General features: G+C 44.2%; 1 protein-coding gene across 7 annotated transcripts in view; it reads right to left on the reverse strand.

The window, feature by feature from the left end:
- Positions 1–27,847, reverse strand: part of ryr1 (ryanodine receptor 1) — a 604,017-nt gene that overhangs the window by 368,952 nt on the left and 207,218 nt on the right. For all 7 annotated transcript variants that reach the window (XM_033014584.1, XM_033014582.1, XM_033014581.1 and 4 more), the window contains 6 exons: positions 27,351–27,437; positions 20,321–20,547; positions 19,237–20,116; positions 15,860–16,060; positions 8,658–8,769; positions 7,704–7,847 (listed from right to left, as the gene is read on the reverse strand). In XM_033014584.1, coding sequence (XP_032870475.1) covers positions 7,704–7,847; positions 8,658–8,769; positions 15,860–16,060; positions 19,237–20,116; positions 20,321–20,547; positions 27,351–27,437 — 1,651 coding nt within the window. The remainder of the gene's footprint in view (positions 1–7,703; positions 7,848–8,657; positions 8,770–15,859; positions 16,061–19,236; positions 20,117–20,320; positions 20,548–27,350; positions 27,438–27,847) is intronic.

Genomic DNA, 27,847 nt, shown 5'->3' on the forward strand with positions numbered 1-27,847 from the left:
ATCCTGGCAAAACCAAAATTGGGCTGATGAGTGGGTTTAATTTGCCATTCCTTGGTCAACTTTTCTAACTAATCTCGATCTTGTTGTAAACTTAGATATCTGTCCTCACTGTTTGTTATACCACCAATCTTGGTGTCATCTGCAAATGTACTAACAATGTTAACTATAATATCAGTGAACCCAGCACCTACCCGTTTGGCACTCCATTAGTCAAAGACTTCCAATCAGAAAGACATTCCTCCATCACCATTCCCTGCCTCCTATCACCAAGCAATTTTGAATCTAGTTTGTCCAGTTTGCCTTGATCCCTGGTTGCTTATACCTGCCACATTCTTCCATTCTTTTTCCTTTATCAGGCCCTCAATATTCCTATTCAATCAGGTTGCTATCTTTGTCTTTCACCTTTACAGGAACATGTGGGTCCTGAACCCTTAAGGGCACGTCCCAATTACCCGATTTTTTTCGGCGACTGCCGGCATCCGTCATAGTCACAGCAGGTTGCTGAAAATTTTCAACATGTTGAAAATCCAGCGGCGACCAGAAAAAGGTACGACTCTTTGGGCGACTACTCACAACCATACAGCTGTCACCCTTTACATACATACATATCGTGACAGGCCCTTTACTACCTTGCATTAAAAAAAATTCTCACTCATTGTATCTTGTTTTATCCACAAGTAGCCGCACCCACTAGACTTTTACTAGGTACTGCCTTACACAGGATTTTGCAGTGACAGGCTCATAACGGAAACAGTCATTGGGTCACCATGCAGTAGCACTTAAGCTTTTCGTGATACAAATCAGTTTCTAAATGTTTCTAATCAGGGCTCTCGCTTATCTTTTTTTCCCTGTTGCCAGCCGGGCAACCTCGGCAGCTTTTTAGGTTGCCAAATCACAGTTTAGGTGATCATTTAAGATGGTTTGCATGACGCGTGCGAGAATGTGCTCGGACGAAGTGCGTAGTTACCAGTCGGAATTATGGTCAATGAAGCATTCACATATTATTTCTGCTTCAAATAAAGTCACAAACTAAACATATTCACCAATCAAGACATGATATATACCACAATGACAAGCAGCAAAATTACAATACTCATCTCTTTTTACACATTGCAATTGCAATTTCTATTATCTCTTTCCACTTCCAAACAAAAATATGGTTATTCAGCGCATGATCAACCTCAGTGAGACCAAGCGCAGGCTTGGCGATCGCTTCGCACAACACCTCCACTCAGTTCGCAATAACCAACCTGATCTCCCGGTGGCTCAGCACTTCAACTCCCCCTCCCATTCCGAATCCGACCTTTCTGTCCTGGGCCTCCTCCATGCCCAGAGTGAGGCCCAATGCAAATTGGAGCAACAGCACCTCATATTTTGCTTGGGTAGTTTACACCCCAGCGGTATGAACATTGGCTTCTCCAATTTCAGGTAGTGCTTGCTTTCTCCCTCCTTCCCCTCTCCATTCCCAGCTCTCCCACTGTCTACTGTCTCCGCCTCTTCCTTTCTTTTTCCCGCCCCTCACCCCTCCCGACATCAGTCTGAAGAAGGGTCTCGACCCGAAACGTTGCCTATTTCCTTCGCTAGCGCGACCCGAGAGCTAGAGCCAAGCGCCGAGATCTAGCGCCGAGCAGAGACCCGAGAGCTAGCGCCGAGAGCCGAGAGCTAAGAGCTAGCGCCAAGCGGAGACCCGAGAGCTAGCGCCGAGAGCCGAGAGCTAGCGCCAAGCGGAGACCCGAGAGCTAGCGCCAAGCAGAGACCCGGACACGGATGGCGGGCGGGTGTCCCGGTTGCTTGCTAAGCCGGGCAAAATGGCATGGCTTTTAGGTTGCCCGGCGGGACTGTAAGTTGCCATTGGCACCCGGGCAACGGTTAATTTCGAGCCCTGCTAATATCCCTCATTGAGATTGGAAGGGCACGGGCAACTTTGTATTCCAAAGAGAACTTTATTAAAATCTAACATAATATAGCATCAAATATTGTCAAGTATGTTAACGTTATGAAGAATGCAAACCACTAAATCTGCTCTACTATTATACCATGAAATATTTCCATTTGATCCGAGATCAAAGCAAGGTAGCACATAATCTGCATGACCTACTAATTACATAACAGTTCCAAACGTCATAGACCAGCAGATGGAAATTCTATGCACAATACTGATATTTTTTTAAATCTTGTGCATCCTAAAGGTGATTTTATCCAGAGAAACATGTTAACAAATATTTTCCTTTCTCATCATTCTTGAAATTCAACCAGGCAACTTCCTGGCGCGAGTATCTGAATGACATAAAAATAATTTCTATACCAGAGCACATTAAGTTAGATTAGTTCTCTGGTCAGGCGTTGAACCATGTTGTCTTGCAAGTGCCGGTCATTGAGCAATTCTATAGTAGCCGTTCTCAGTCCCAAATGCCTGCAGCTGGTAATTACTTACGCCATTTGAAACAAAGTATTGCCTTGCATCACAAGAGGTTTGTTTCTACCTTCCTTCCTTAAAACCACTAATCTCCCTCACAAACGTTTGTCTTCTCCCTTTCCCAACCTCAATCCCGTGGCACACTCCATCCCATCCCCAATCCACTTGCCACAAGCCTATCTCCTCTGCCCATCTCCTCTGCCACTCTACTATGCCTAGCGGAGCTGGTACTCACCCTTAACAACTTCTCCTTCGACTCCACCCAAGTCCCCCAAATCAAAGGCGTAATTATGGGCATTCGCAGGGGCCCCAGCTATGCCTGCTTATTTGTAGGGTACATTGGCCAATCCCTGTTCCAAGCATACAAAGGCCCTACCCCCGAACTCTATCTCCGTTACATAGACAATTTCATCGGTGCTACCTCCTGCACCCATGCAGAACTCATGGACTTCATTAACTTCACCACCAATCTCCATCTGGTACTCAAATTCACTCGGACCATCTCCGACACCTTCCTCCCCTTTTATCTCAATCTCTACCACACGAGATGATCTATTACAAACCCACTGACTCCCACAACTTTCTCTATTACACTTCTTCCCACCCTGTTTCCTGCAACTACTCTATCCCCTACTCCCAATTCCTTTGTCTAGGCCGCATCTGCTCCCAAGATGAGGTGTTTCATACCAGGACATCTGAGATGTCCTCATTCTTTAAGCAACGGGGGTTCCCCACTTCCATCATAGATGAGGCCCTCACTCGTGTCTCCTCGGTACCCTGCAGCAGCACCCTTGCTCCCCCTCCCCCTAGTTGCAACAGGGTCAGAGACCCCTAGTCCTTACCTCTCACCCCATCAGCTGTCTCATACAACACATAATCCTCCGACATTTTCGCCGCTCCAACGGGATCCCACCTCTAGTCACATCTTCCTATCTTCACCCCTTTCCACCTTCCGCAGAGACCGCTCCCTCCGCAACTCCTTGGTTAACTCATCCTTTCCCACCCAAACCACCCCCTCCCCACGTACCTTCCCCTGCAACTGCAGGAGATGCAACACCTGTTGCTAGACCTCCTCCCTCAACTCTGTCCAGGGACTTCGAGTCCTTTCACGTTAGGCAGAGGTTCGCTTGCACCTCCTCCAACCTCATCTACTGTATCCGTTGTTCAAGATGTGGATTCTTAAGCGGTCTTTTCACGGGGCGACTTGATGCAAGAGTTAACCAGAGTTTAACATCGTGGGAACCTCGTGCGATAACAGTACGGCATTCGTGGACCACCGTGGACCACCGTAGCACTAACGGCAGGTAATCGTGTATCTTGGTCACTCGGGAGAAAATTCAAGAAAGTTTGAATTTCTCCAAGAGTGACTTGTACACTTGTGGTTGAGCATTGCAACATTATATGGACGTAGTGGCCAGTGCGATATCCGTAATAACTCTTGCGGGTACCGTGGGAACTCCTGCGAACGGTGAACCCGGAAGCTGGACAGAGGGGACAGAAGGTGAGTAAAAATTGTCTTCTGTGGGATTGAATTTAAAAAATAAATAAAAATAAAGATTTGCATCCGCATATGGACATCAACTTATTCATGAGTTATGTTAATGAGATTCAAGAAAATAACTATAATCTTTAAAAGGGACTTTAAAAGGGACTTTACTGAAAGGTTACGCATTTTTATGGTCCGTGAGAAATTTTTCACATGTATTTCTTTGAGAGATACAGGTCGGAGTCCTCGCCGACTAGCGATCGATGCCTTTCCGAAGCAGGGTCCGGAACGCTACCAATCAATGTTGTACAGAGACCCGTGTACTGCACATGCTGGTTTAAACCGAAGACAGACACAAAAAGCTGGAGTAACTCAGCGAGTCAAGCAGCATCTCTGGAGATAAATAGCTGATGTTTCGGGACGAGACACATCTTCAGACTCAATTCCGATTAGGCTGTCTGAAGAAGGGTTCCGATTCGAATCGCCACCTATTCTTTTTCTCCAGAGATGCTGCCTGACCCGCTGACTTACTCCAGCTTTTTATGTTTTTCTTCCCAGATCTGACTTACCTGCTGAGTTACACCAACATTTTGTGTCCTTCTGTGCGTATTAACCAGCATTAACCAGCGTCTGCAGTTCCTTTAGACATTACCTAACTTCAGATTTTAGAGATATAGCGCGTGGGAACTCCTGCGAACGGTAAACCCGGAAGCTGGACAGAGGGGACAGAAGGTGAGTAAAAAAGGTGGTCTCAATATCGACAAGGGAACATGTGTCCTTCGAGGACGTCCCACCTAATTGTCATTGTTGGATAATCTTTTTAACAGGAACACTTCCAGAGATGGCTCCCAGAAAATCTCAAAGAAAGGGGATAAAGCGTGTCAGAGATGTTTTTGCCATGTTGCTCTATTCAGTTTCTATATTGTTTCAGTTTCTATATCTATATTGTTGCTCTATTCAGTTTCCCAGGGGGTCGGGACGGGACTGGAGTTGGGAGGGAAAGGTGGGGGAGTCGAGGGAGAGGAGGGGGAGACAGATGGGGGTGTCTTCATTTACTGGCGGCGGGTGTCTGTCACTGAAACAGGCAGGTGAGATTTCACATCCACCTTGTGTGTGCCTCTCTCTCTCTCTCCCTCCCTCTTACACAGGCTGAGAGACTCTGCCTCTGTGAGTGTACGTCTCTTTCTCCCCCTCTCCCACACACAGTAAGACCGAGGTACTGTGCTCAGTCCATCTGTGTCTCCCACATACACAGTAAAACATGTCTCCAAATGAGCCAATTCAACCAAGGGAGGATATTTATAGTGTGTGAAAAAAAAAGTTACATCATTTGTGTCACGTGTAGTTCACGATGTTCATTCAAGATTTAACGCGAAAGCTCGGGAGACGGACAAGTCACTCGCACAAATAACAGAAATGCCGAGTACCGTGGGAACTCTTTATCTACCCCCCGTTATATCGTGCGAGACTCGTGCTGGACCACGACCACTTCACTCTGGTGACATCTTGCGTCAACTCGCCCCGTGAAAAAGCCCCATCATACATCGGCGAGACCAAACGCAGACTGGGCGATCGTTTCACTGAACACCATCGCTCAGTCCACCTGCTTCTACCTGATCTCCCAGTTGCTAAACACTTTACTTCCCCTTCCCATTCCCACACTGACCTTTCTGTCCTAGGCATCCTCCATTGTCAGAGTGAGGCTATCATCTCATATTTCGCTTGGGGAATTTACAGCCCAGTGGTATGAATATTGATTTCTCTAACTTCAAGTAACCCCTGCATTCCCACTCTCACCCAACAAACAGCTAACAATGGCCTGTTTCCTTTACCATTATTACTTTTTTTGCATATCTTTCATTCATTGTTCTATATCTCTCTCTCTACATCATCGTCTATATCTCTCGTTTCCATTTCCCGTGGCTTTCAGTCCGAAGAAGGGTCTTGACCCGAAACATCACCCATTCCTTCTCTCCAGAGATGCTGCCTGCCACGCTGAGTTACTCGAGCTTTTTGTGCCTATGCTTTTGCCAATCTTGTGCATTTTCATTAATGCTTACATTTCTAAGCCTAAGTTTCAGGTAATCATCTATTATGTTAAAATTCCATTATGAAGCAGAATTAAATGCAAAACATGACTGTAATTCCTATTGTTCCATAAATGTGATTTTTTTTCTCATGGCAGAAAACAATGTTGCTCTCAGCAGAAGCACTATCTATGCGAACTAGAGCCTATTCAAATACACTACAAATCAGTTTACCATAGACAGACATTAGGCAACTGAGACATTATTTACTGCTATTTTGTACCACTGGAATGTCCTCAGCAGCTGCAATTTGAGCTCTGTGGGGAGTGCTTTTGATGCAGTATCTTGGTTGACCACGTAATATATTGCACAACACAGCTATGTTAGTCCAGCTGACAGTATTAATCACGCACACAACAGCTGCAAGGACGGTAAACTTACAGGGCATGAGATTTACAATTTGATGCATCCTGAATAATCAATCCTTAATTCCAGGTTCTCCACAAGGGCACATTCACCCAAATGAAGCCACTCTGTGTCTCCAATGTTTCAATCAAACAACTTCTCTTTTAGACTCCAGTGGATATGTTCAATCTATCATTCATTTGATTACAGTAGAACATGCTATTCCAGAAGGAAGATCTGAAGTAAACCTTCTCTGAACAGTTTCCATAACATTTATTTCCTTCCTTACATAAGAAACTGTTACTGTATATAGTTCAAAGGATGATATGTAACTGATGAAGAACTGAAACATAATCTCCTCACTTTTGTATTCAATTTTGTTAGCAATGAAGAATGGCATGTGGCCCGCTTTCTTAATTATTTGCTATGCCCGATAATAGCCTATTCCAAATAATGCACAGGGACACTGATACCTGTTGAACATATTTCAAACCCCTGAAGCAGTAAGAATTATTTGAATAATAGTCATGGGTTTTATATGAGAATAATAGTCAAATATAGTCATAGAGCAGCACGGAACAGACCCTTCAGGCCAACTCGTCCACGCCAACCAAGATTTTTACCCAAGCAGATCCCCAATTTCCTGCGTTTGACCCATATCCCTCCAGACCTTTCCTATCCTTATAGAAATGTCTTTTTAATATGATTATAGTACCTGCCTCAGTCACTTCAGGCAACTGGTTCCATGTACATGCAGCATCTTTGTGAAAAGGAATAGGTGATGTTTCGGCTCGAGACCCTTCTTCAGACTAAGTCAGGGGATAGGGAAACGAGAGATAATAGACGGTGATATGGAGAGAAAAAGAACAATTGAGCGCACAGAGGGGGAGCAGCGAGAGAGGTTGTTGCAGAATTCTCGTCGGCGAGAGGAGAATTTCTTCGAAAAGGCATACCTTGCGATTTCACAGTGGATCTCTATATCACCGTCCATATCTCTCTCGTTTCCCTTTCCCCTGACTCTCAGTTTGAAGAAGGATCTTGACCCGAAATGTCACCTATTCCTTTTTCTCCAGAGATGCTGTCTGACCCATTGAGTTACTCCAGCTTTTTGTGTCTATCTTCCATATACGTACGACCTTCTGTATGAAAATACTGACAGCTTCATGCTCTTCTGGGTTTATTTATTCATTTGTTTACAATCACAAAACAGGAAATTGATTATTACTATTACAATTGTTTTAAGTATCATAATATTGCAAAATTATTCATGGGCGTTAGAAGTATCATTACATATAAATGGAAAAGGTGAACTGATTTTTTTTAATACAGTACAAGAGCCTCTTGCAATATCATAAAAAATAATACTTACTAGGTGTTTTGTCTTCTTCAATTGGAGCCTGCTCGATTTCATCCTTTTTCCTCAAGTTTCTTACTTTTTCAACAAGATTTAGTAAACGCCCTTTGAGTGAAGTATCTTTTTCTTTCTCTTCCTCATCTTCTTCTATTTGAATACCTGCCAAGTAAAATAATTTTTTCTCAGGAATATTTGGAAATTCATTTGTAGCTTCAAATTGTTACATTTTGGGACTTTTATTATATTCACTATTTGAAAAATGTTCAGAAATAAAAAGAATAATTTAAACTCCTATTAAAATAAACAGCATAAGCAGAAGGACTATGGCATAATCCATTCAATTTATTCCTATCATCCATTTAATCCTGTAATAATTTCCAACTAACAAGATCCAAACTGTCTTCCATTTATCTTCAAACAAGGTTGTTAACGACATCTTCCCAATTTTCAGAACTTCTGCTCTTAACTTTTGTTCACCCAAACATTCATATTGTACTATCCACCCCATCGCACCTTCCTCTGTCCCTCTGCAAATAAAATGCTTTTTAAATTCACTTTTCCAGCTTTGATTCAAGATCACTAATGCCTCGAAAGATGCTGACTGACCAACTATACTCAGCTGTATTCTGATTTTGCTACAAAATCCTCAAAAAATTGACAATCCTAGTTTACAAAATAAAAATAATTGATCATATACAAATTGTTTTTATATAAATATACAATAATTTGTATATTATTATTTTTATCGCTTAATTTACAAGCTTCTAAGAAAACTTAGATCTACCCTACAAATATGGTATGACACAGATCATGTGTATTGTATTTTTAATTATAGTGGCCATGAATAAACTGTGACAAATCTTTGTAATTTAGTTGAAAACACACAGGAGATTACAAGATGTTCAAATAATACCAGCAGACATATGTGGAGAAGTTTGTTTTAGACACCATACAATGTAAAATGCATACCACAATGTGCAAGAAGTTTCACATGGAAGTCAAGCAAGACATCTCTCACTTTATCTGGAAGAGGGCAAACCTCTTCATCTGGCCCCATTTTGAAATTCATGAGCATGTTAATCTGCAATAAAAAGCACAATCCAAAATGAGATATGAATCTAAAAAAAATCCAGGCTACATACGAGATCAAACTTTACAACCCGAACATTACAACTTTACAACTAATGAAAGGGATCGCTTACGAATTCTGGAGCAGTACACAAGCGGATATCCAAAGCAGCTTGTTGGAGGATGTTGGAATTTGCCTGTGGTGAGGGCTATCGTACGGCAAGAGAATTGCTGAGAGAACATTTTGGTAACGAACACCAGAATTGCTAATGCATACATGAAGAAGGCCTATGCTTGGACAGCTATCAAGCCAGAAGACGCAAAAGCATTGCGTGACTTTGCGGTATTTCTTAGAAGTTGTTGTAGCTCAATGAGACATCTCAACCACATGGAAGAAATGACTGTTGTTAGGAATATGAAGATTATTATTCACAAACTGCCCTTTAGGCTTCGAGAGGTGGAGGGACAAGGCAGGCCAGGTACAGGAAGATGAGATGCGAGAAGCCATGTTTGCTGATCTGGTGAAAGGGAAGTACGATTTATGTCAAGTCTACATCAGGGGGATATTCAAGATCCTAAATCAGCAACCATCAACGGTTCTACCTTTACTAAAACAAGAGGAAGACCAGGACCTAAGGGAAGTAGTTTTGCTACTGCTGTAATACCTGTAGAAACAAAAGGCAAAAAGAAAGGAGATACATCTACTGTTAAGCAAAAATGGTGCTGCTTGTCATGTAGCGGAGTTGGCCACACCATAAGGTGGTATCGGATATTCAAGAAGAAGGAATATAAAGAAGATGTATTTCTTCAAGTAAAAGGGAATTGGATGTTTGAAGAAAGGTCTCATGGTTAAAGACTGGTTCTGGTTGATTACTGCGCAAACACTTCATAAGTGGTTATCTCGCGCAGGTCGGAGTAAGTAGAGTAGTGATTAAATTTTGGAGGGCTTTTTTGAAGAAATCTTGTTGCTCAATCCCCTTTTTAAATGACTTAATAGCGGGAGCAGCACGTGTTGGGTGGTAACATATTCCATTCCCTTATCGTCCTTGGGTAAAGGGAATATTGGTAGCAAAGTTTATTGAAATTTAGCGAGTTGATGATGTAGGGACCGTTATTTTGTCTTGTTTCATGGCCGTTGGTGCTCTGGGATGACGGAAGAATTGATGGCATGATTTTGTGAATCTCCTTGTTCTGTGAAGCTCTAGGGTATCCCATCCGAGAGAAGTCAGCATATTATTCACGCTTGATTTGCGCTTGTAGTCATTACATACAAAGCGGACTGCTCGGCGTTGTACTTTCTCCAGGGTGATCTTGTTGTTGTTGTTGAAAGGATCCCATACGGCTCTACAATACTACAATTTGTGCCTGACCAAGGACTTGTAGGCATTCTCTTTGACGGATGTACTACATGCATGAAAATTTATTTTAAGATGGCCGAGAGTTCTATTTGCTTTGTTAGACACTTGATTAATATGCGTCGCCCAACTTAAATCTTTGCTAAAATCGACACCTAGATAAGAGTCGTATGACTTGCGATAAGTATAAACAGGATCATCATACTGAACAGAGGAAGCCGGAGCAAATAGAACAGAAGGAGAAGCCAGCTACTAGTGATGCTGTTACCCCTCCTCAGATAAATGCGCATATTGGGGCCGGGGTAGAAACTGTATTTTCTGCATCTTACCAGTGCAGGCAAGGAAGAACAAGATGAATACAGTGTTGCAAACATATGCATTTTGGGATCATGGGAGCTCAACTACCTTTTGTACAGAAAGCTTGATGAGAAGGCTGGGCATTACAGGAGAAAAGGTTAAGATTCTACTGCGTACCATGAATGAAGAGAAAGAGTGCGTTAGTCATCACATTAGAAGTATGGAAATATCTAGCCTGGATGAAGACAATTTTATACAAATATCTGATGTGTTTACACATGAGACCATACCAGTTTGTCATCAAAATATACTCAGACATGAGGACTTAAAACAATGGCCTTACTTGAAGGATGTCAAGATACTTAAAATAAATTCTGGTATCGACCTACTTATCGGAACGAATGCTTTGAAGGCATTGGAACCTATACAGACTGTGAGGAGCCAAGGGGACGGACCTACTCGGATGGGTTACCCACAGCTCCTTGGGAAGGAACAACAAAAGCAGGAACCAGAACCAACCTGCTGCTGCTGTTAATCAAATATCTACTGTTAAATTAGAAGCGCTGTTAATCAAGCAATACAATCTTGATTTCAGTAAGGAATCGGAAGAAATGTCCAGAGAAGAATCCAAGTTCTTGGATATTGTGACTACAGTAAAGATGATAGAAGGACACTATTATCTAGACTTACCTTTCAAGCAAGAAAGCATTCTCAGCCAAATAATCATCGTATGGCAGAGCAACACACCCAGAATCTGAAACTCAAGTTTGGCAAGAATACGAAATTTCATGAGGAATATACGTCTTTCCTAAAGGACATGATTGACAATGATTATGCCAAAATGGTACTAACAAACCAGCTAAATCAAAGTGACGGAGAGCTTAAGGTCTATTCTGCACCATGGGGCATATCACTCAACGAAAGGGACCCTGAGGGTGATCTTTGACTGTGCTGCAGTCTTCAAAGGGACATCACTCAATTGTCAACTATTGCAGGGTCTGGACCTTACCAACACTCATTGGAGTTCTCATTAAATTCACAAGAACCAATTGCTTTGATGGCTGATATTAAAGCAATGTTTCATTAAGTCAAAGTATCAGAAACCACATCGACTGCTTGCGATTCCTATGATGGCCTGAAGGGGGTGCACAACAAGATCTCGTTGACTACTGGATGAAGGTACATCCCTTTGGAGCAGTGTCATCAAAATTGTGCAAACTTTGCATTAAGAAAGACCGCAGAGGACAATAAAGCTCACTTTCCAGAAGAAGTGACAAACCCTGTGAAGAATAATTTCTACGTGGATGATTGCTTAAAGTCCATGTCTACGGAGCAGGAAGCAATTCAAATGGTAACACATCTTACTTCCCTCTGCAATGAGGATTCACGTTTTCCAAGTGTAACAGCAACAGCCGTGCTGTATTGGAAAGCATTTCACTAGATGGCAGAGACCAGGGAGTTGGATTTGGACATAGACAATCTGCCAAGTGAAAGAGCACTGGGATTACACTGGTGTGCCGAATCAAATGTGATCAAGTTCAGAATCTCGATTCAGGAGCAACCATGTACAAGAAGGGGTAACCTTTCTGTGATTGGTTCTGTTTATGACCCTTTGGGATTTGTAGCACCATTTACACTGCCAGCCAGGTTAATTTTGCAGGATCTCTGCAAGAAATAATCTTCTCAGCAATGGACAGAATGGTTAATGGATCTTGACAAGATCCCGGAGTTTAAAATGAACCGGTGTATGAAGCCTACAAACTTTGGTAAGATCAGATGTGCACAGTTGCATCATTTCTCAGATGCCAGTGAATGATGCCAGATGCCAGCTATGGTACTGTTTCATATTTAAGACTGGAAAATGATTACAATAAAGTACATGTTGCATTCTTAATGGGAAATTTCTCTGGATGCTTTCAAGAGAGAGCTAGATAGGGCTCTTAAAAATAGCGGAGTCCGCGGATATGGGGAGGAGGCAGGAACGGGGTACTGATTAGGGATGATCAGCCATGATCACATTGAATGGCGGTGCTGGCTCGAAGGGCCGAATGGCCTACTACTGCACCTATTGTCTATTGTCTATTGAAAGCCCAGAGTGGCACCATTGAAGCAAATGACAATTCCCAGAATGGAACTCACTGCTGCAGTCAAAGCTGTTAAAATTGACATAATGCTGCAAAACGAACTGCAGCTTCAACTGGAAGAATCTATCTTCTGGACTGATAGTACTACGGTGCTTAAATACTTAAACAATGAGAACAAATGTTTTTTGACATTTGTAGCAAACAGAATCTCTTTTGTAATGGGTGCTACTAATGTATCACAATGGAAATATATTAACACAAAGGAAAATCCTGCGGATGAAGCTTCTAGAGGACTAACAGCAGACCGCTTCTTAAGAAATGGATCAATGGACCAGAGTTTATCTGTAGGCCAGACAGAGAATGGCAAAAGCTTGAGCTGGGATTTGAAATCTCTAATGATCCGGCAATTAAACAAAACATCACAGAAAACGTTATTGCTAAAGATTCATCAAACACGATAAATTATTTAATTACCCACTTTTCATCATGGAAGAAGATGGTGAATGTGGTGGCTTGGGTTCTTAAAGCAAAAACAAGGTTATTGCTGTTTGCTCGAAAAAGGAAAGAGATGGCTGAAGGTATCTTTGAAGAAGATCCTGAAATACCGAAGGGAAAGGTTGAAAAGAAGATGCAAGTTTTTAAGGCATCGTACGACGTACAGAGTTTATATCTTGATGATCTCCTCAAAGCGGAAATCGCAATTATTTCTTTCTGTCAAAGACAGAAATACAGAGGGGAAATATCGATGTTAGAAGCTGGAGTACATGGTGTCAAAAGAGACAGTCAATTGTACAAAAGCTTGATCCAGTATTGAAGAAGGACTTCTGAGAGTGGGTGGTCATCTGAATAAACTGGCAATGCATGAAGAGGCTAAGCGTCCTAATATTCTCTCGAAGGACTTTCATATTTCAACAATCGACATATCCATGAATTGATGGGACATGGAGGAAGAAATGATATGCTGTTCCAGCTTCATAATCCAGCTTCATAATCCACAAAATATTAGATTATCAAGGCTAACTCCGCTGCAAGAAAGATACTAAAAAATTGTGTTGTGTGTAGGTGACAGCGTGGAAGAGTTGGAGAACAGAAGATGGCAGACTTACCTCTGGAGATGATTCTACCTGATAAACCTCCATTTACAGATGTGGGGGTGGATTATTTCGGTCCTATAGAGGTTAAGAGAGGACGAAGTATGATAAAGAGGTATGATGTAATCTTCACTTGCATGGCAAGCAGAGCGGTGCATTTTGAAGTTGCATCTACACTCGATACAGATTCTTGTATTCATGCATTACGGAGATTTATTTGTCGAAGATGTCCAGTTCTATCATTAAGATCGGACAATGGTACGAATTTTGTTGGAGCGGAAAGAGAATTAAAAGAAGCACTTAAAGGATTAAATCAGGATAAGATCCAGAATGCTATGCTTCAACAAGGGATAAGATGGAACATTAATCCTCCAGCTGGTTCTCATCACGTCGGTGTCTGGGAACGGTTGATCCGCATGGTTCGAAATATGCTACACTTTTGTTCTTAAACAACAAGTTTTGGACGATGAAGGGTTGCAAACTTTATTCTGTGACGTTGAAGCAATTTTAAATGTTCGACCTATTACTAAAAGTTCTGATGATCCGAACGACCTGGAAGCGCTTACACCAAATCATATTCTTCTGTTGAAGACTAATCCAATACTACCACCTGGACTCTTTGTGAAAGAAGATTTGTATATGAGACGCAGATGGAGACAAGTACAATATATGGCAGATCTTTTTTGGAAGAGATGGACACAAGAATATTTGCCTCTGATCCAAGAGCGACAACGATGGTCAAGGGTTAGAAGAAATTTTGTTCCAGGTTATATTGTTTTGGTGGTTGATTCTACTGCATCACGAGGTTCTTGGTTGATGGGAAAGATACTGGAGATTATGCCTGATGTTAAGGGTTTGGTGCGCACAGTACGACTTCAGACTATGAGTAATGCTTTAATAAGACCAATAACCAAGTTATGCTTGCTTCTAGAAGGCGAAGGTGAAGATGGAAGAATCACCAAAGAAGTCTGAATGCTGATATATATATATATATATATATATATATATATATATATACACACATTGTAGTGAGACCAAGCAGGTAGAGCAAAATGTTCTTTATTATTGAAAGCTATACTTGCGCTACATGTGTACTTGGTCAGGAACTAACGTTACAAGCTCTTGTTGTCGTGAAGAGCACTAGCTACTGAACATACTGAATAGCCCGCGAACGAACGCCGTACGTGACAGTCCCGGCCAATGACGAGGGTTCTGAATACACAGCTTAACCACCAGGTGCCGCTACATGACCCCTACCCCCAGAACCAGAGGAATGAAAACGAGCGGGTCCGAATAAGGCTAACATCCTGCGTGGACACAGGGATAACAGGCACAACAGGTGCAACAGGCAAAGGTGGGGGTGGGAGGGCCGGCGAACAACCACTACGACAGGACTGGGCCACCAACACCGGGCGGTCCACATCAAGGTGAGCTGGATTAAGGCGGGCCACCGAAACGACCTCCTGCCGGCCCACAACATCCAGAACAAAAGTCGCAACGCTGGGTTGCAACACCCGGAAAGGCGCTGTCCCTGCGAACAACTCCATAGCGAGAGGTCGGGACAGGGGCCAGCTTGCCCACCTGCTCGCGAAGGTGCACCAGCACAGACAAAGGGGGTTCCTGCTGCCCACGTGCCGCTGGAATGAAATCGCCGGGTACTTTGAGTGGGGAGCAATAGACCAACTCGGAGGATGACGTGGCCAAATCCTCCTTCGGGGCCATGTGGATCCCTAGCAAAACCCACGGCAATTCATCCAACCAATCGAATAGCCGAGTAGACGCGATAGGCCAAATGGCCTAATTCTACTCCTATAATTTGTGAATTTGTCCACAAAGCCTTCAATCCCCTCATCAAAATCATTAATATACAACGTGAAGAGTAGAGGCCCCAGCATCGATCCCTGCGGAACTCCGCTAGTCACTTTTATTGCCACTCTTTGCCTTCTGCCATTCAACCTGCTGCTGAAATTGTCTGTATTAAGGTTCTGATATGCCCAACCATGACCACCGGCAATCATGTGCCCAGTGTAAATGTGACTGTTGGCCATGCCGATCCACGCTTTAAAAGTGCTGAAAATGTACCCGTGAATTGTCGATGGAGGACTAATGACTAATATAAACTTGGTGCCCAGCTGCCAGGGTCATCCATGGCATCCATCAGCGCACACTAGCATTACTGGGTAACCAAAAAAAAAACTTTTCCATATTGTATTTATCCTAATCATCAACACTTTTTTCATCAACGCATTTATTTAAAGTAATATCTCATGAGTTACCTGTTCTTGTGGTGGGGAGCGGAATTCTCGTGTTTTTCTGGCTGTCTCAGCGGCACTCATGTTGAAGCACAGCATGAGCTGACGGTAACGCTCCCTCTGATCTGTTTGCATTCTATTAACAAATCGATCCGCAAGCGATGCAATCGATTCAACGCGATGTCGCAATTCACAGTCGCAGAAGAACTGCAAAAGTTTGCACATCTGCAATGAGAAAGATAATTGGTAATAATCATAAATTACATTCAAATTTTATTTGCTTAAATGTAAAAAAATCCTATTTTGGATTCACAGGGTTTTAAAATAAAAGTCAATGTCAAGAATGTTTATAAAGTACATTCCCCCTTTAAAATGTACTTTTCTGCTCTTGATTTACATTACATCCTCAGCAACCATGTCCCTTCCTCTCCTACCAATCATCATCCCACATTCCCTCCAATATCACCCCCTCCCACCTTCTCTGCAAAGTGATCATCATTAGATACCAGCTGGACCTTAGGCTTCCTGACCGGGGCGAAAATGGTCCTAGCTTATGTTGGCTGTTTTCTCGGGCACACTTGAAGTCTAGTTGCATATGTAGTTGAAGTCGTAGTTGCATGTTTAGTAGAATAAGGCGTCTAGTTGGAGCAGCTAGAGAAGCAATAGTAAACTGTAGCACATATTGCAGCTGACATTCATTGTAGTCACCGTGATGAAGTGAACAAATGTTTAGGTTGTTTATGTTGTAGCATTTAAGCAGGCAATTTTGTTGTGGTTGCTGCCAAACTTTGAGTATTGTTGGAGCTGCAATCCAAGCAAGTGGAGGGTATTGGATCACATGCCTGCCTTGTTGCAGGTTACCCGATCTCTGAACTACTCCTGTGATCACAATATTTATATGGCAGGTCCATTTGAGATTCTGGTAATTGGCAACATTTACACCAGTCCCAGAATATTTATAATATGGGATAATGTAATAAATAGGAACTGCAGATCCAAGTTTATACAAAATGCTGGTGTAACTCAGTGGGTCAGGCAGCATCTTATGGGACTCACCGATGATAATGTATATGGAAGGCAAGGATAGATGATTGAACCTTGAGCGAGGTGGTAATCGCCTGGTGCAAGCATCTGTTGACTTCTCAGCGTTACACTTCTCATCCTATCCGTGAATGTTGTCGACCTTTGCTATATGGAGTTTCATGCCACTTGCCTATTTTCCATTACTGGGCTGCAAAAAAATGTCATACTCACGCGATAGATGGTGTGGTGGTGTGTGCAAAAGGGCTTAAGTGGCAGAATACCCAATGATGGTTTCTCCAATGATATTACAGGTGTCTTGGGCAACAATACTTAAAAAAGCAGCTAAGGAATTTAAATTTACATTATCATCAACAGTCATCTTCACTTCTGACTTTATGATAGGAAGGTCATTAATCAAGCAAATTAACATTGTTGGGCCTGAAACACAAGGTCATGAGCAAGTCACATCTCCAGGCCCTACATATATTGTAGGCCCTACATCCAGGTCATACGTATATTGAATTTATTTGTCATTCAAAAAAAAGTTTGAATGAGATATCGTTACTGTACACTTATAAGAATAAAAAGCAAACAAAACACACAATTACATAAATTTAACATAAACATCCATCACAGTGATTCTGCTTCAGGCACCTCCTCACTTATCTCGTCCTTGCTTCTTCTCCTGCGGTCAGGCAGTCAAACTACTGCGTCGAGGCGATCGAGGCTCCCGATATTGAAGGCCCCGCAGCTGCCGTTCTTCGCTTGGATTGACCTCACGGTCAGAGTCGGGGTCAGAACTCTGCTGACCCACTGCACGTGCCTCATCAATGAGGGTGCTATCAAGCAGCCTTTAACTAGGTGCTGCTGGCCCGGCCTCTCCAGCCTGGCGCTGACACCACTCCTCCTCCTGGAGTGTGCCCTGCTGGAGCAACCTGTGTAACAGATGCTCCATTTGGGATATCCGCTCAAAAGCGGTATCCAGCCCCGGAGAGGAATCCTCCCGACCCGACTCCCCCGATTTCGTGGGCCTGACAGACTTGTGCGTTGCCTTAAGCCCGACTGGCGCTGGCTCCGCGCTTTGTAGCAACAAGTCCGCAGTCGCCCCGCTCCCAGCCGGTGACTGTGCAGGGGTACGAGGCAGCCGTTCACAGACCGCACTCCCGCGGCTGTCCATCGATTTTCCGGCTCGCCTCTTTCCCTTGCCCGTCTTGTCCATGGTGCTTCCTAAAGACAAAACACAACACCACAGCAAACGGACCCGAACTCCAACTAAGTTTTCCCACTTACCTGGAGTTTAAAATACTTAACACTGGAGGAGCTCGGCTCCTCACAGCCTCCGTGCGACAATGCGGCTGACGTAATGAATGATGCGCATGCGCATTGGCAGGACTTCTTCACGGAATCACTCACGTGACTCCGAAGTAAAATCACAATCAATGAGATTGAAGATATCTTGCTGAATCTTAGCGTTAGAGAGACATACAGCACAGAACCAGACCCTTTGGCCCAACTCATCTGCGTCAACCACGATATTTATCAGAGCTACTTCCACTGACTGTATCTGGCCAATATACCTCAAAGTTTTCTTCTATTCGTTTACATGTACAAATTGTAATTGCCACTGTAACTTCCTCTGGCAGCTCCTGTCATATAACCACCACCTTTGTATTAAAAATCTCCCCACAGGATCCCTTTAAATGTTTCCCCTGTCACCTTAAATCCATGCGTTATAGTTTTACCTACCCTCGGAAAAGACAATCACCATCCTTCTTATCCATGCCACCTCGTGATTTTAAATACCTCTACCTCTCAACCTCTTCTGCTCCAGGGAAAGAAGTCCCAAACTATGCAGCCTCTCCTTACAACTCAAGCTCTCCAGTTCCGGTAACAACCTCGTAAATCTTTTCTGCATCCTTTCCAGCTTAATGACATCGTTCATATAGCTGAGAGATGATGGAGGCGAACAGAAATTTTTATATTTATAAATGATATTTTTCATTTCTAAAACTCAACATTCTGTGTCTGAAAAGACTGTTTGGCAAAGATGGTGTGAAAATGGATAATCATAAACATTTTAAATATATTAATGGTTATCCAGTGGTTACATACTCAGCTCAGTATTTTATAATGTGATTGGCAAGCTGCTTGGTGAACTACCTACGGGATATGGAAAAGTAGGATAATTTAGACTGCAGCTACCCAAAATTCATTGTTAAAGTGAAGTCACCAGGATCTGTTATCGTATTTACTCCTTTACATCGGCAAACACTAAAGCTTCCTCCTTATTCTCAGCACAATATCCAGGTTAATAAAGCTGTGTCCAGAGAATTAAGTAAAAATAATATTAAAAACTCTAATAAACAATATATTCATACCTGTAATTTGACTGATTCGGGCAGTTTCATCTGCAGCAGTCCTTCCTCTAGTTCCTCCTCCTTAGCACCTTCTTCAACAATATCTTCTTTTGTCTCGTCTATCTCTTGCTCATCTTTCTCTTCTTCTTTTTCTTCTGCTTCTTCTCCTTCATCCTCGCCCTCTCCATTGACTGCTGGCACTGCTTCTTCCTTTACATTTTCACTTTCAATTTTTTCGACTTCTTCTTTGACTTCAACAAACACATTAGGTTCAATCATCTTAAGTATGTGTTTAACATCTTCATCGTCAAAGACTCCCATGATAAGGAGAGTGCTCGCAAGTTTTAGTACTGGGACAAATTGGAATTCCACACTTCCGCCTACAGGATCCCTTGTATGTTGTCCACCGTCTTGAACAGTCTCAGTCAGCATGTTAATTGCTTTTGTTTTAAGAATGTCTAATGGGATCTCAGGGCTGAACTGGTACCGATCATCACTAGTGCCAACAAATGATAGAGATGCAAAATGGAGTGGGGGTCGCAAACATGTGGAAACTCCCACACCAGGTAGGCCATGAACTCGGTACCCATTTGGGAACAATGTGATATGTTTGGTTTCTTCAGTCATAGGGACAATGAACTCATTATTCATCATGAGTCGAGATCGTTTAGCTGATTCCAGATGCACACTAATAAGTAGATCATAATAGCCGCTACGTAGAAGACCTGATATGTACATGTTCTCAATAGTGTAGAGTAACTGAAATTCATCAACATGGCTACAAATGGCATGGGCAACCCGGTTGTTGCCTAATGCACAAACAGCACAGTAGAGTAGCAATGTGTGGTAGTGAAATTTCAAAAGGTCTTTGCGTTCAGACAACTCCAAGATGTCAATACATCTGCAAGAAAATATTTTAAAGTACGTACATTAAAGCTTGTTTTGGAAGGAGGTGCAAAATGACAACTCATAACTGAAATTAGTTAAGCAAACTTGAATGAAAATTCACTTTATTTAAAACAGCGTGATTCAATGTTACTTGTTAAGAAAATAACGTTCTGTTAAACCGGGTTATTTTATACACCATAAACAATCAATATATCACCTGTTTTCCTCAGGAATATGTAGTGCCATCATGATAATTGGGTCAATGCATTCGACCATCCAACCATGCCGTTCACTGATGCGTCCAGTGTCTACAATCAAAAAGTCATTTGGCATGCGACTCCACACTACTGGTGTGATCATTTGGACGTCAAGTCTGGGAGGACATTGAGGTGTGGTATTCTTCCGTTCACTCTTAAACATTGCTGCTGAAATGGGCATAATATTCTGCAAAATGCAAAAGGAAAACTTAGCTATTGACTTACTATTGCTTTTACACAAGAAACAGAAATAGGTCAAAGCCACTGGTGACTGTTACTGCGAGAAGTATATCCAGCTGCAGCTCCTATCTGACTGTAAAAACAGTTGCAGATATGGTTGGACTAACAATAGAACATCCAGGATGCAGAAAATGAGATAGATAGTACGCTGAGCAGGTTGGTCATGTCAATTGTACAGAAAGGAGGTGGGTGACACCACCAGAAGGACAGTAGGCATAGGCAAGTAGTGCAAGAGACCTTTTTGTCATTGGAACTACCAAGTACCTATATTGAAATAGTAAGACAAGCCAACTGAATGTGTGGCTAAATAGCTGGTGCAGGATGGTGGGCTTCAGATTTATGGATCATTCGCATCTCTTCACAGGCAAGGTTCATTTGAACAAGGAGAATAGGCTGTACTCGAACTGGAGGAGGGCCAACATTCTTGATCATGTTACTCAGGAGAGTTTAAACCAATGAGGTAGGGTTCGGTACCAACAGTGGCAGTGTACCAGGTGGGGAAGCTGACAAGCATGTAGGAAGTAGAATTGGCAAGTCCAGTAGGAAGAGTAGACAGAGACAGAACGCATACGGGGGCCGATAGACTTAAATGCAAGGATCTTCTTTGGCAAGTCAGAAAAATTAAACAGCATAGACCAGCACTTGGAATTATGATGTTCTTGCAATTATGGAAACTTTGTTGAGATAAATGCAGGACTGATGGCATAATATTCCAGGGTGTAGACATTTCAGATGTGACATGGGGAAATACAAAAAAGGAGGCAACGTCACTCTACTGATTAGGGAAACATAACAGCAGTACTTAAAGATCATATCCTGGAGGGATTGTCCAATGAGGTCATATGGATAAAACTTAACAACAGGAGAGGGATAGACACAACGTGATGGAGCATCTCAGGAGTCAGGCAGCATCTCTGGAGAAAAGGAACAGGTGACTTTTCGGGTCGGAACCCTTCTTTGGACTCAGAGTCTGAAGGATTCTGACTCGAAACATCACCTGTTCCTTTTCTCCGGAGATGCTGCCTGATCCGCTGAATTGCTCCAACACTTTACATCTATCTTCGGTATAAACCAGCATCTGCAGTTCCTTGGTAGATAAAAATGCTGGGGAAACTCAGCGGGTGAGGCAGCATCTATGGAGCGAAGGAAATAATCACCCCACTTGATATTATATTAATATTATTCATTCGCTCCTTTTACCTCATCCCCCGCCCTATCCACTCACGCATTGCCCCCAACTCGCAGGCGTGGCTAGAGAGGGAGAGGGATGGGGGTAGGGAGAGAGGGCAGAGAGAGGGCAGTGACAGGCAGAGAGAGGGGAGAGGGCAGAGACAGTGGCAGAGAGAGGGTAGAGCTGCGTAAGAGAGATGGCAGAGGGAGGGCAGAGACAGGGGGCAGCGACAGAGGGCAGAGACAGGGGGCAGAGACAGGGGGCAGAGACAGGGGGCAGAGACAGGGGGCAGAGGCAGGGGGCAGACAGGGGGCACCACTCCAACGCTCACCCATAGGTTCCAATACTCACCACTCCCCAGAGAGAGAGGGGGGCATAGAGGGAGGGCCCGAGGGAGGGCAGAGGGAGGGGGAGGGCAGAGAGTGGGAGAAGGCAGAGAGGGACGAGTCTTCAGCTACGATCTTTGGCCTTCAGTCGATGGCCCGACCATCTCCGACTTTTGAATAACGGGGGTGAGGGAGGGAGGGGTGGGGGGGTCAGAGAGGGAGCAGGGGGGGGGGGGCAGAGAGGTAGCGGCGGGCAAGTGGGCGGGCGGCCGGCCGGCGACCAAAGGACTGCGAATTCGGCGGCTTCAGTGCAGGGCCCGACTTTATCTCCGGCAGCGTTTTGAATAACGGGGGGGGGGGGGGGGGGAGGAGGGAGGGGGTGACATCACTCGCAGCGTGAGGAAGACTGCACGCAGACCAATTGTGATGTCATCAGCGAAAGAGTCGTTTTTAAATTCAAAGTTTTGTCAGATTTTTTAACATTTTCAGTAATAACTCGAGAAATAAGCATGAAATTTTCAGATGAGGCAATTTTGGACTCCACAGGAAAAATGTCTACCGGAATATGTAAAAATGTTACCGTTACCGCGTCGTTTGTTCGAGAAGATGTGATTATACACACACAAATCCACATACAAGATCAGAGTTTTAATAGGTATATGATATGATATAGATATATAGATATTGCAAATTTATAAAACACTTGAGGTATTGGGTGCATTTTCGTTGCGAATATAGAGACACGATACGTCAAGAGATTGCAGAGGAAATTTAACAAGATGTCGCTGAATTGGTGAATTTTAGTTAAGGAAACAAATTGAAAGGCTGCGTTTGTTTTTCTTAGAGTTATGGATGCTGAGCAATGACTGATAATGACTGATAGTATACAATTTTAAGCATCAATAGGATATATGGTAATAATCTATTTTCCATGGTGCAGATATTAAAAACATCCGATAGAATAAATTATGCTTAAGAGATACTTAGACAGGCGCTTGTTTAGGCAAGGCACGGACCTAGTATGGGTGAATGGGATATATATATCTGGGGAAAAATGTCAGCATGGATGTTGAAAGCCACATGAAACATTTCTCTGCTGTACAATTCTATAATAGAAGGGGAAGTGGGAGAGTTAGATACATTTATAACAAATGGCAATGTTTAGAGAGATACATGCCAAATACAGGTAAACGGGACCAGGTCAGGAAGACACCTTGGTCGGCGTGGACCAGTTTGGCCGAAGAGCCTATTTCCGTGGTCAATAATTCTATGCCAGACATCAGCCATTTTGATTTAATTTGCGTAATCTCAAGAAATGGCGACTGCAATGGATATAGCAAAAGCTTTAGAGCCGACAAGTAAGGACTTAGGCTGCAGAAGTAGCTATCTCTTTAACCAAACTGTTCCAGTATTGTTGCAATATTGGCTGGTTATCTGCCCAATAATGGTCTGGTGGGAGCGGGTGGGGTCAGAGGTGCGGGAGGAAGGTCATTAGTGACTTGAGGGTAGTGAGATGCAGAGGGCAATGAGGATTCAATGGGCAATGAAGATATTCAGACGGGATCACAGTCTTGCTATCCAGGAAAGTTTTTGTTTTTAGAGATGCAGCATGGAAACAGGCCCTTCGGCCTACCGGGTCCCTGCTGACCAGTGATCCCCACATATTAACACTATCCTACACCCCCTAGGGACAATTTTTACATTTACCAAGCCAATTAACCAATTAGCCAAACATGTACGTCTTTGGAATGTGGGAGGAAACCGAATATCTCAGAGAAAACCCACGCAGGTCACGGGGAGAACGTGCAAACTCCATACAGACAGCACCAATAATCGGGATTGAACCCGGGTCTCTGGCTCAGCATTCGCTGTAAAGCAGCAACTCTACCGCTGCGCCACCATGACTGCCCGTGAGTTGTCATTCATCAACACACAAATACGGTTTAAAATATATTCTTCTGAGCTAGTCTGGCTCCTCAGCACTATAAATTTTATGTAATAAGGAAAATCAATCTTAGATTTTTTTTTTAAACTGTTCACTATAAACTATCATTTCTACGAAACAAACCAAGATGAAAACATTCCTGGAACATGAATGCTTCCTATAGAATACAGGTGCACAACCTTTTATCCGAAATTCCAAATAACGAAAAGCTCCGAATACCGGACATTTTTTCGGTTCTTGAAGAAAGGTCCTTGAAGACGTTCACCGAGGGCGGCCCGCAGAGGTGACAGCGGAACCTCCGGTCGGTCCTCGAAGAAAGGGGAACTAAACCCCATTCATAAAAGAGAAGGTGAGGGTATATTGCGCGGGAGGGTTAATAATTAACAATCTGCTGCTGCCTGCCCGCTGAGTTAAAAAGTTCCCAGCGGGCAGGCAGCAGCAGATTGTCGCTCCCTTCAGTTTCACCCCACCTACACCCCTCTGCTTCCCGGCCATGTGTGTGACCCCTTCCCTCCTCTCTCCAGCTCCCCGCCCATTGCACCGGCGTGGGAGCTTTGCACTGTCCTCACGTCGGCGATGCCAGCAGGTCAGTGCCAGTCACCGGAGACGTCAGGACCAACGGGACACCGACCCCCAGGCCCACTGCAAGCACGGAGATCCCAGAGACCCACAGCCAGCAGCAACTCTAGCCCAGCCCCGTTCCAACTCCAGGGGAACCCGGGTTGCGGATGAGGGGGCGCAGCTCGGGCTGCGGGCGAACTGTCACTTGTCGCCGTAGGGACCCATCGGGGAGCGGGTTCCTGTTGGTCCTGACATCTCCAGCCACCCCCCTGGACAGGAGCTGAGACTGGGAACTGTACCGCCCTTGCCCCCTCCCTCTGCAACTGCAAACAACCCCACTCTCCTGCTCACCTGCAAGGGCGGTACAGTTCCCAGTCTCAGCTCCTGTACAGGGGGGTGGCCGGAGACGTCAGGACCAGCAGAAGCCGCTCCCCGATGGGCCGCTATGGCGACAAGTGGCAGTTCGCCCACAGCCCGAGCTGCGCCCCCTCACCGGGACACCGACCCCCAGGCCCACTGCAAGCACGGAGATCCCAGATCAGCAACTCCAGCCCAGCCCCGCTCCAACTCCAGAGGAACACGCTCCCCGTAGGGGCAGAAGCTGATGGTGTGCAAGGTACGTCTTGTTCTTGGGGTGGCGGATGAGGAGGCGCAGCTCGGGCTGTGGGCGAACTGCCACTTGTCGCCGTAGCGGCCCGTCGGGGAGCGGGTTCCTCTGGAGTTGGAGGGGGAGGGGGGTATTGTGCTGTTTGATCGCCCCCTGCTATCCCAGGGACAGGGAGACACAGCGGCTTTTGAGAATGGAGGGCAATCACTTCCAAAGTTCTGCCCACACAGTCAGTACACCTCTCCTACACTTGTCTCCCGCACTAAGATCATCTCGCAGAGAATGATCCCAGCCTAACCCTCCCTATTCTCTCCTATTCTGCAAGAAAAAACTACATTGAAGACTCAAACTCATGATCGAGTAACTGCCGGGATCGAGGCGCAAACTCGCGACCTTGCGGATATGAGCCGAGCACTCTACCACTGAGCCAGCCGTTAAAATCTACGCTAAAAATCATCCATTCCGAAAGCCGAAAAATTCCGAATTACGAAAAGTGTCTGGTCCCAAGGCTTTCGGATAAAAGGTTGTGCACCTGTACTAATATATGTGTTTATTACATTTATCTTTTGCATAATTCACATATCCTTGCAGTAAAACTTTTGAGAGATTCAATTGCAATCCCATTTTCTTTGCTGAACTTTGTAAAAGTTGAGTGAAGAAATGAGAAGCACCAATATCTTTGCTCTCAACGGTTCATTTTAAAGTTTAACTGGAAGGCCACTCACTTATTATATCTTTACATTCTAAGGTACAGGCATAGTATTATTCTATCACAATTTGTTTACATAGCAGGTTAACATTATTAAACATGAAAAAATATGAATGTTAACATTAAGAACAAGACACTAAAATAGGATGGTACACAAAATTGCTGGGGAAACTCAGCGGGTGCAGCAGCATCTATGGAGCGAAGGAAATAGGCGACGTTTCGGGCCGAAACCCTTCGGGCCGAAACCCTGCCCCCTGTAAAGACTCCATCCCCTACTCCCAATTCCTCCGCCTACGCCGCATCTGTTCCCAGGATGAGACATTCCATACCAGGGCATCGGAAATGTCCTCGTTCTTCAGGGAACGGGGATTCCCCTCCGCCACCATAGATGAGGCTCACACCAGGGTCTCATCCATACCCCGTAACACTGCTCTCTCTCCCCATCCCCGCACTCGCAACAAGGGCAGAGTCCCTCTGGTCCTCACCTTTCACCCCACCAGCCGGCAAATACAACACATAATCCTCCGCCATTTCCGCCACCTCCAACGTGACCCCACCACTCGCCACATCTTCCCATCTCCCCCCATGTCTGCCTTCCGCAAAGACCGCTCCCTCCGCAACTCCCTCATCAATTCTTCCCTTCCCTCCCACACCACCCCCTCCCCGGGCACTTTCCGTTGCAACCGCAAGAAATGCAACACCTGTCCCTTCACCTCCCCCCTCGACTCCATTCAAGGACCCAAGCAGTCGTTCCAGGTGCGACAAAGGTTCACCTGTATCTCCTCCAACCTCATCTACTGCATCCGCTGCTCTAGATGTCAGCTGATTTACATCGGGGAGACCAAGCGTAGGTTGGGCGATCGTTTCGCCGAACACCTCCACTCAGTCCGCAATAACCTACCTGAACTCCCGGTGGCTCAGCACTTCAACTCCCCCTCCCATTCCCAATCCGACCTCTCTGTCCTGGGTCTCCTCCATTGCCAGAGTGAGCAACAGCGGAAATTGGAGGAACAGCACCCCATATTCCGTCTGGGGACCTTGCGTCCGTATGGCATTAACATTGAATTCTCCCAATTTTGCTAGCCCTTGCTGTCTCCTCCCCTTCCTTAACCCTCTAGCTGTCTCCTCCCACCCTCCCATCCGCCCGCGGACTCCTCCTCCTCCTCCCCTTTTCCTTCTTTCTCCCCCCCCCCACCCCCCATCAGTCTGAAGAAGGGTTTCGGCCCGAAACGTCGCCTATTTCCTTCGCTCCATAGGTGCTGCTGCACCCGCTGAGTTTTCCCAGCAATTTTGTGTACCTTCGATATTCCAGCATCTGCAGTTCCCTTTTGAACACTAAAATAGGATGTATTGAATATCAATTTTAAAAATTGCATTAAGAATTCAATGCACAGTTTCCAAACATGACCCATATCACAATGTGGGATTTACCTTCAGCTTTCCAAGTTCAAACTGGCACATATTCTGACTGGAAGGCTGCACAAAGATGGCAGGGAATAACTTCTTATTTGGTTCAACCTTAAAAATAAAATGTAGAGAAGGACAAATAACTTTAAAAGCTAATGCAACTGATGTCTGACATATCAGAATAAATCTTTCAACATTAAGTTTCTAACTTTTATGTAGATAGGTTATGATGCAATGCAAATGTGCTTGGATTAAGCAGTGTATTGGAATTATCCTAGTAGACTGTGACAAATAATATTAAAGTTCAATCATCATCTGCCCAGGAGTGTTGATTATTTAAAAATAGTACAATTCCTTTAGCATATCATTGAATACTCCGATGCACTGTCGAAAGTATCCTATATGAGTACAGCAATTCCAACTCACAGGAATGCAGGAAGCGACAGAGAGTAGTCCACCCAATCCTCCCTGGAACCCAAAGCATCTATATCAGGCGCTACCTCGAGAAGGTGGTTTCTATC

The sequence above is a fragment of the Amblyraja radiata genome, chromosome 41 (assembly GCF_010909765.2).
Source record: "Amblyraja radiata isolate CabotCenter1 chromosome 41, sAmbRad1.1.pri, whole genome shotgun sequence".
NCBI lineage: Eukaryota > Metazoa > Chordata > Chondrichthyes > Rajiformes > Rajidae > Amblyraja > Amblyraja radiata.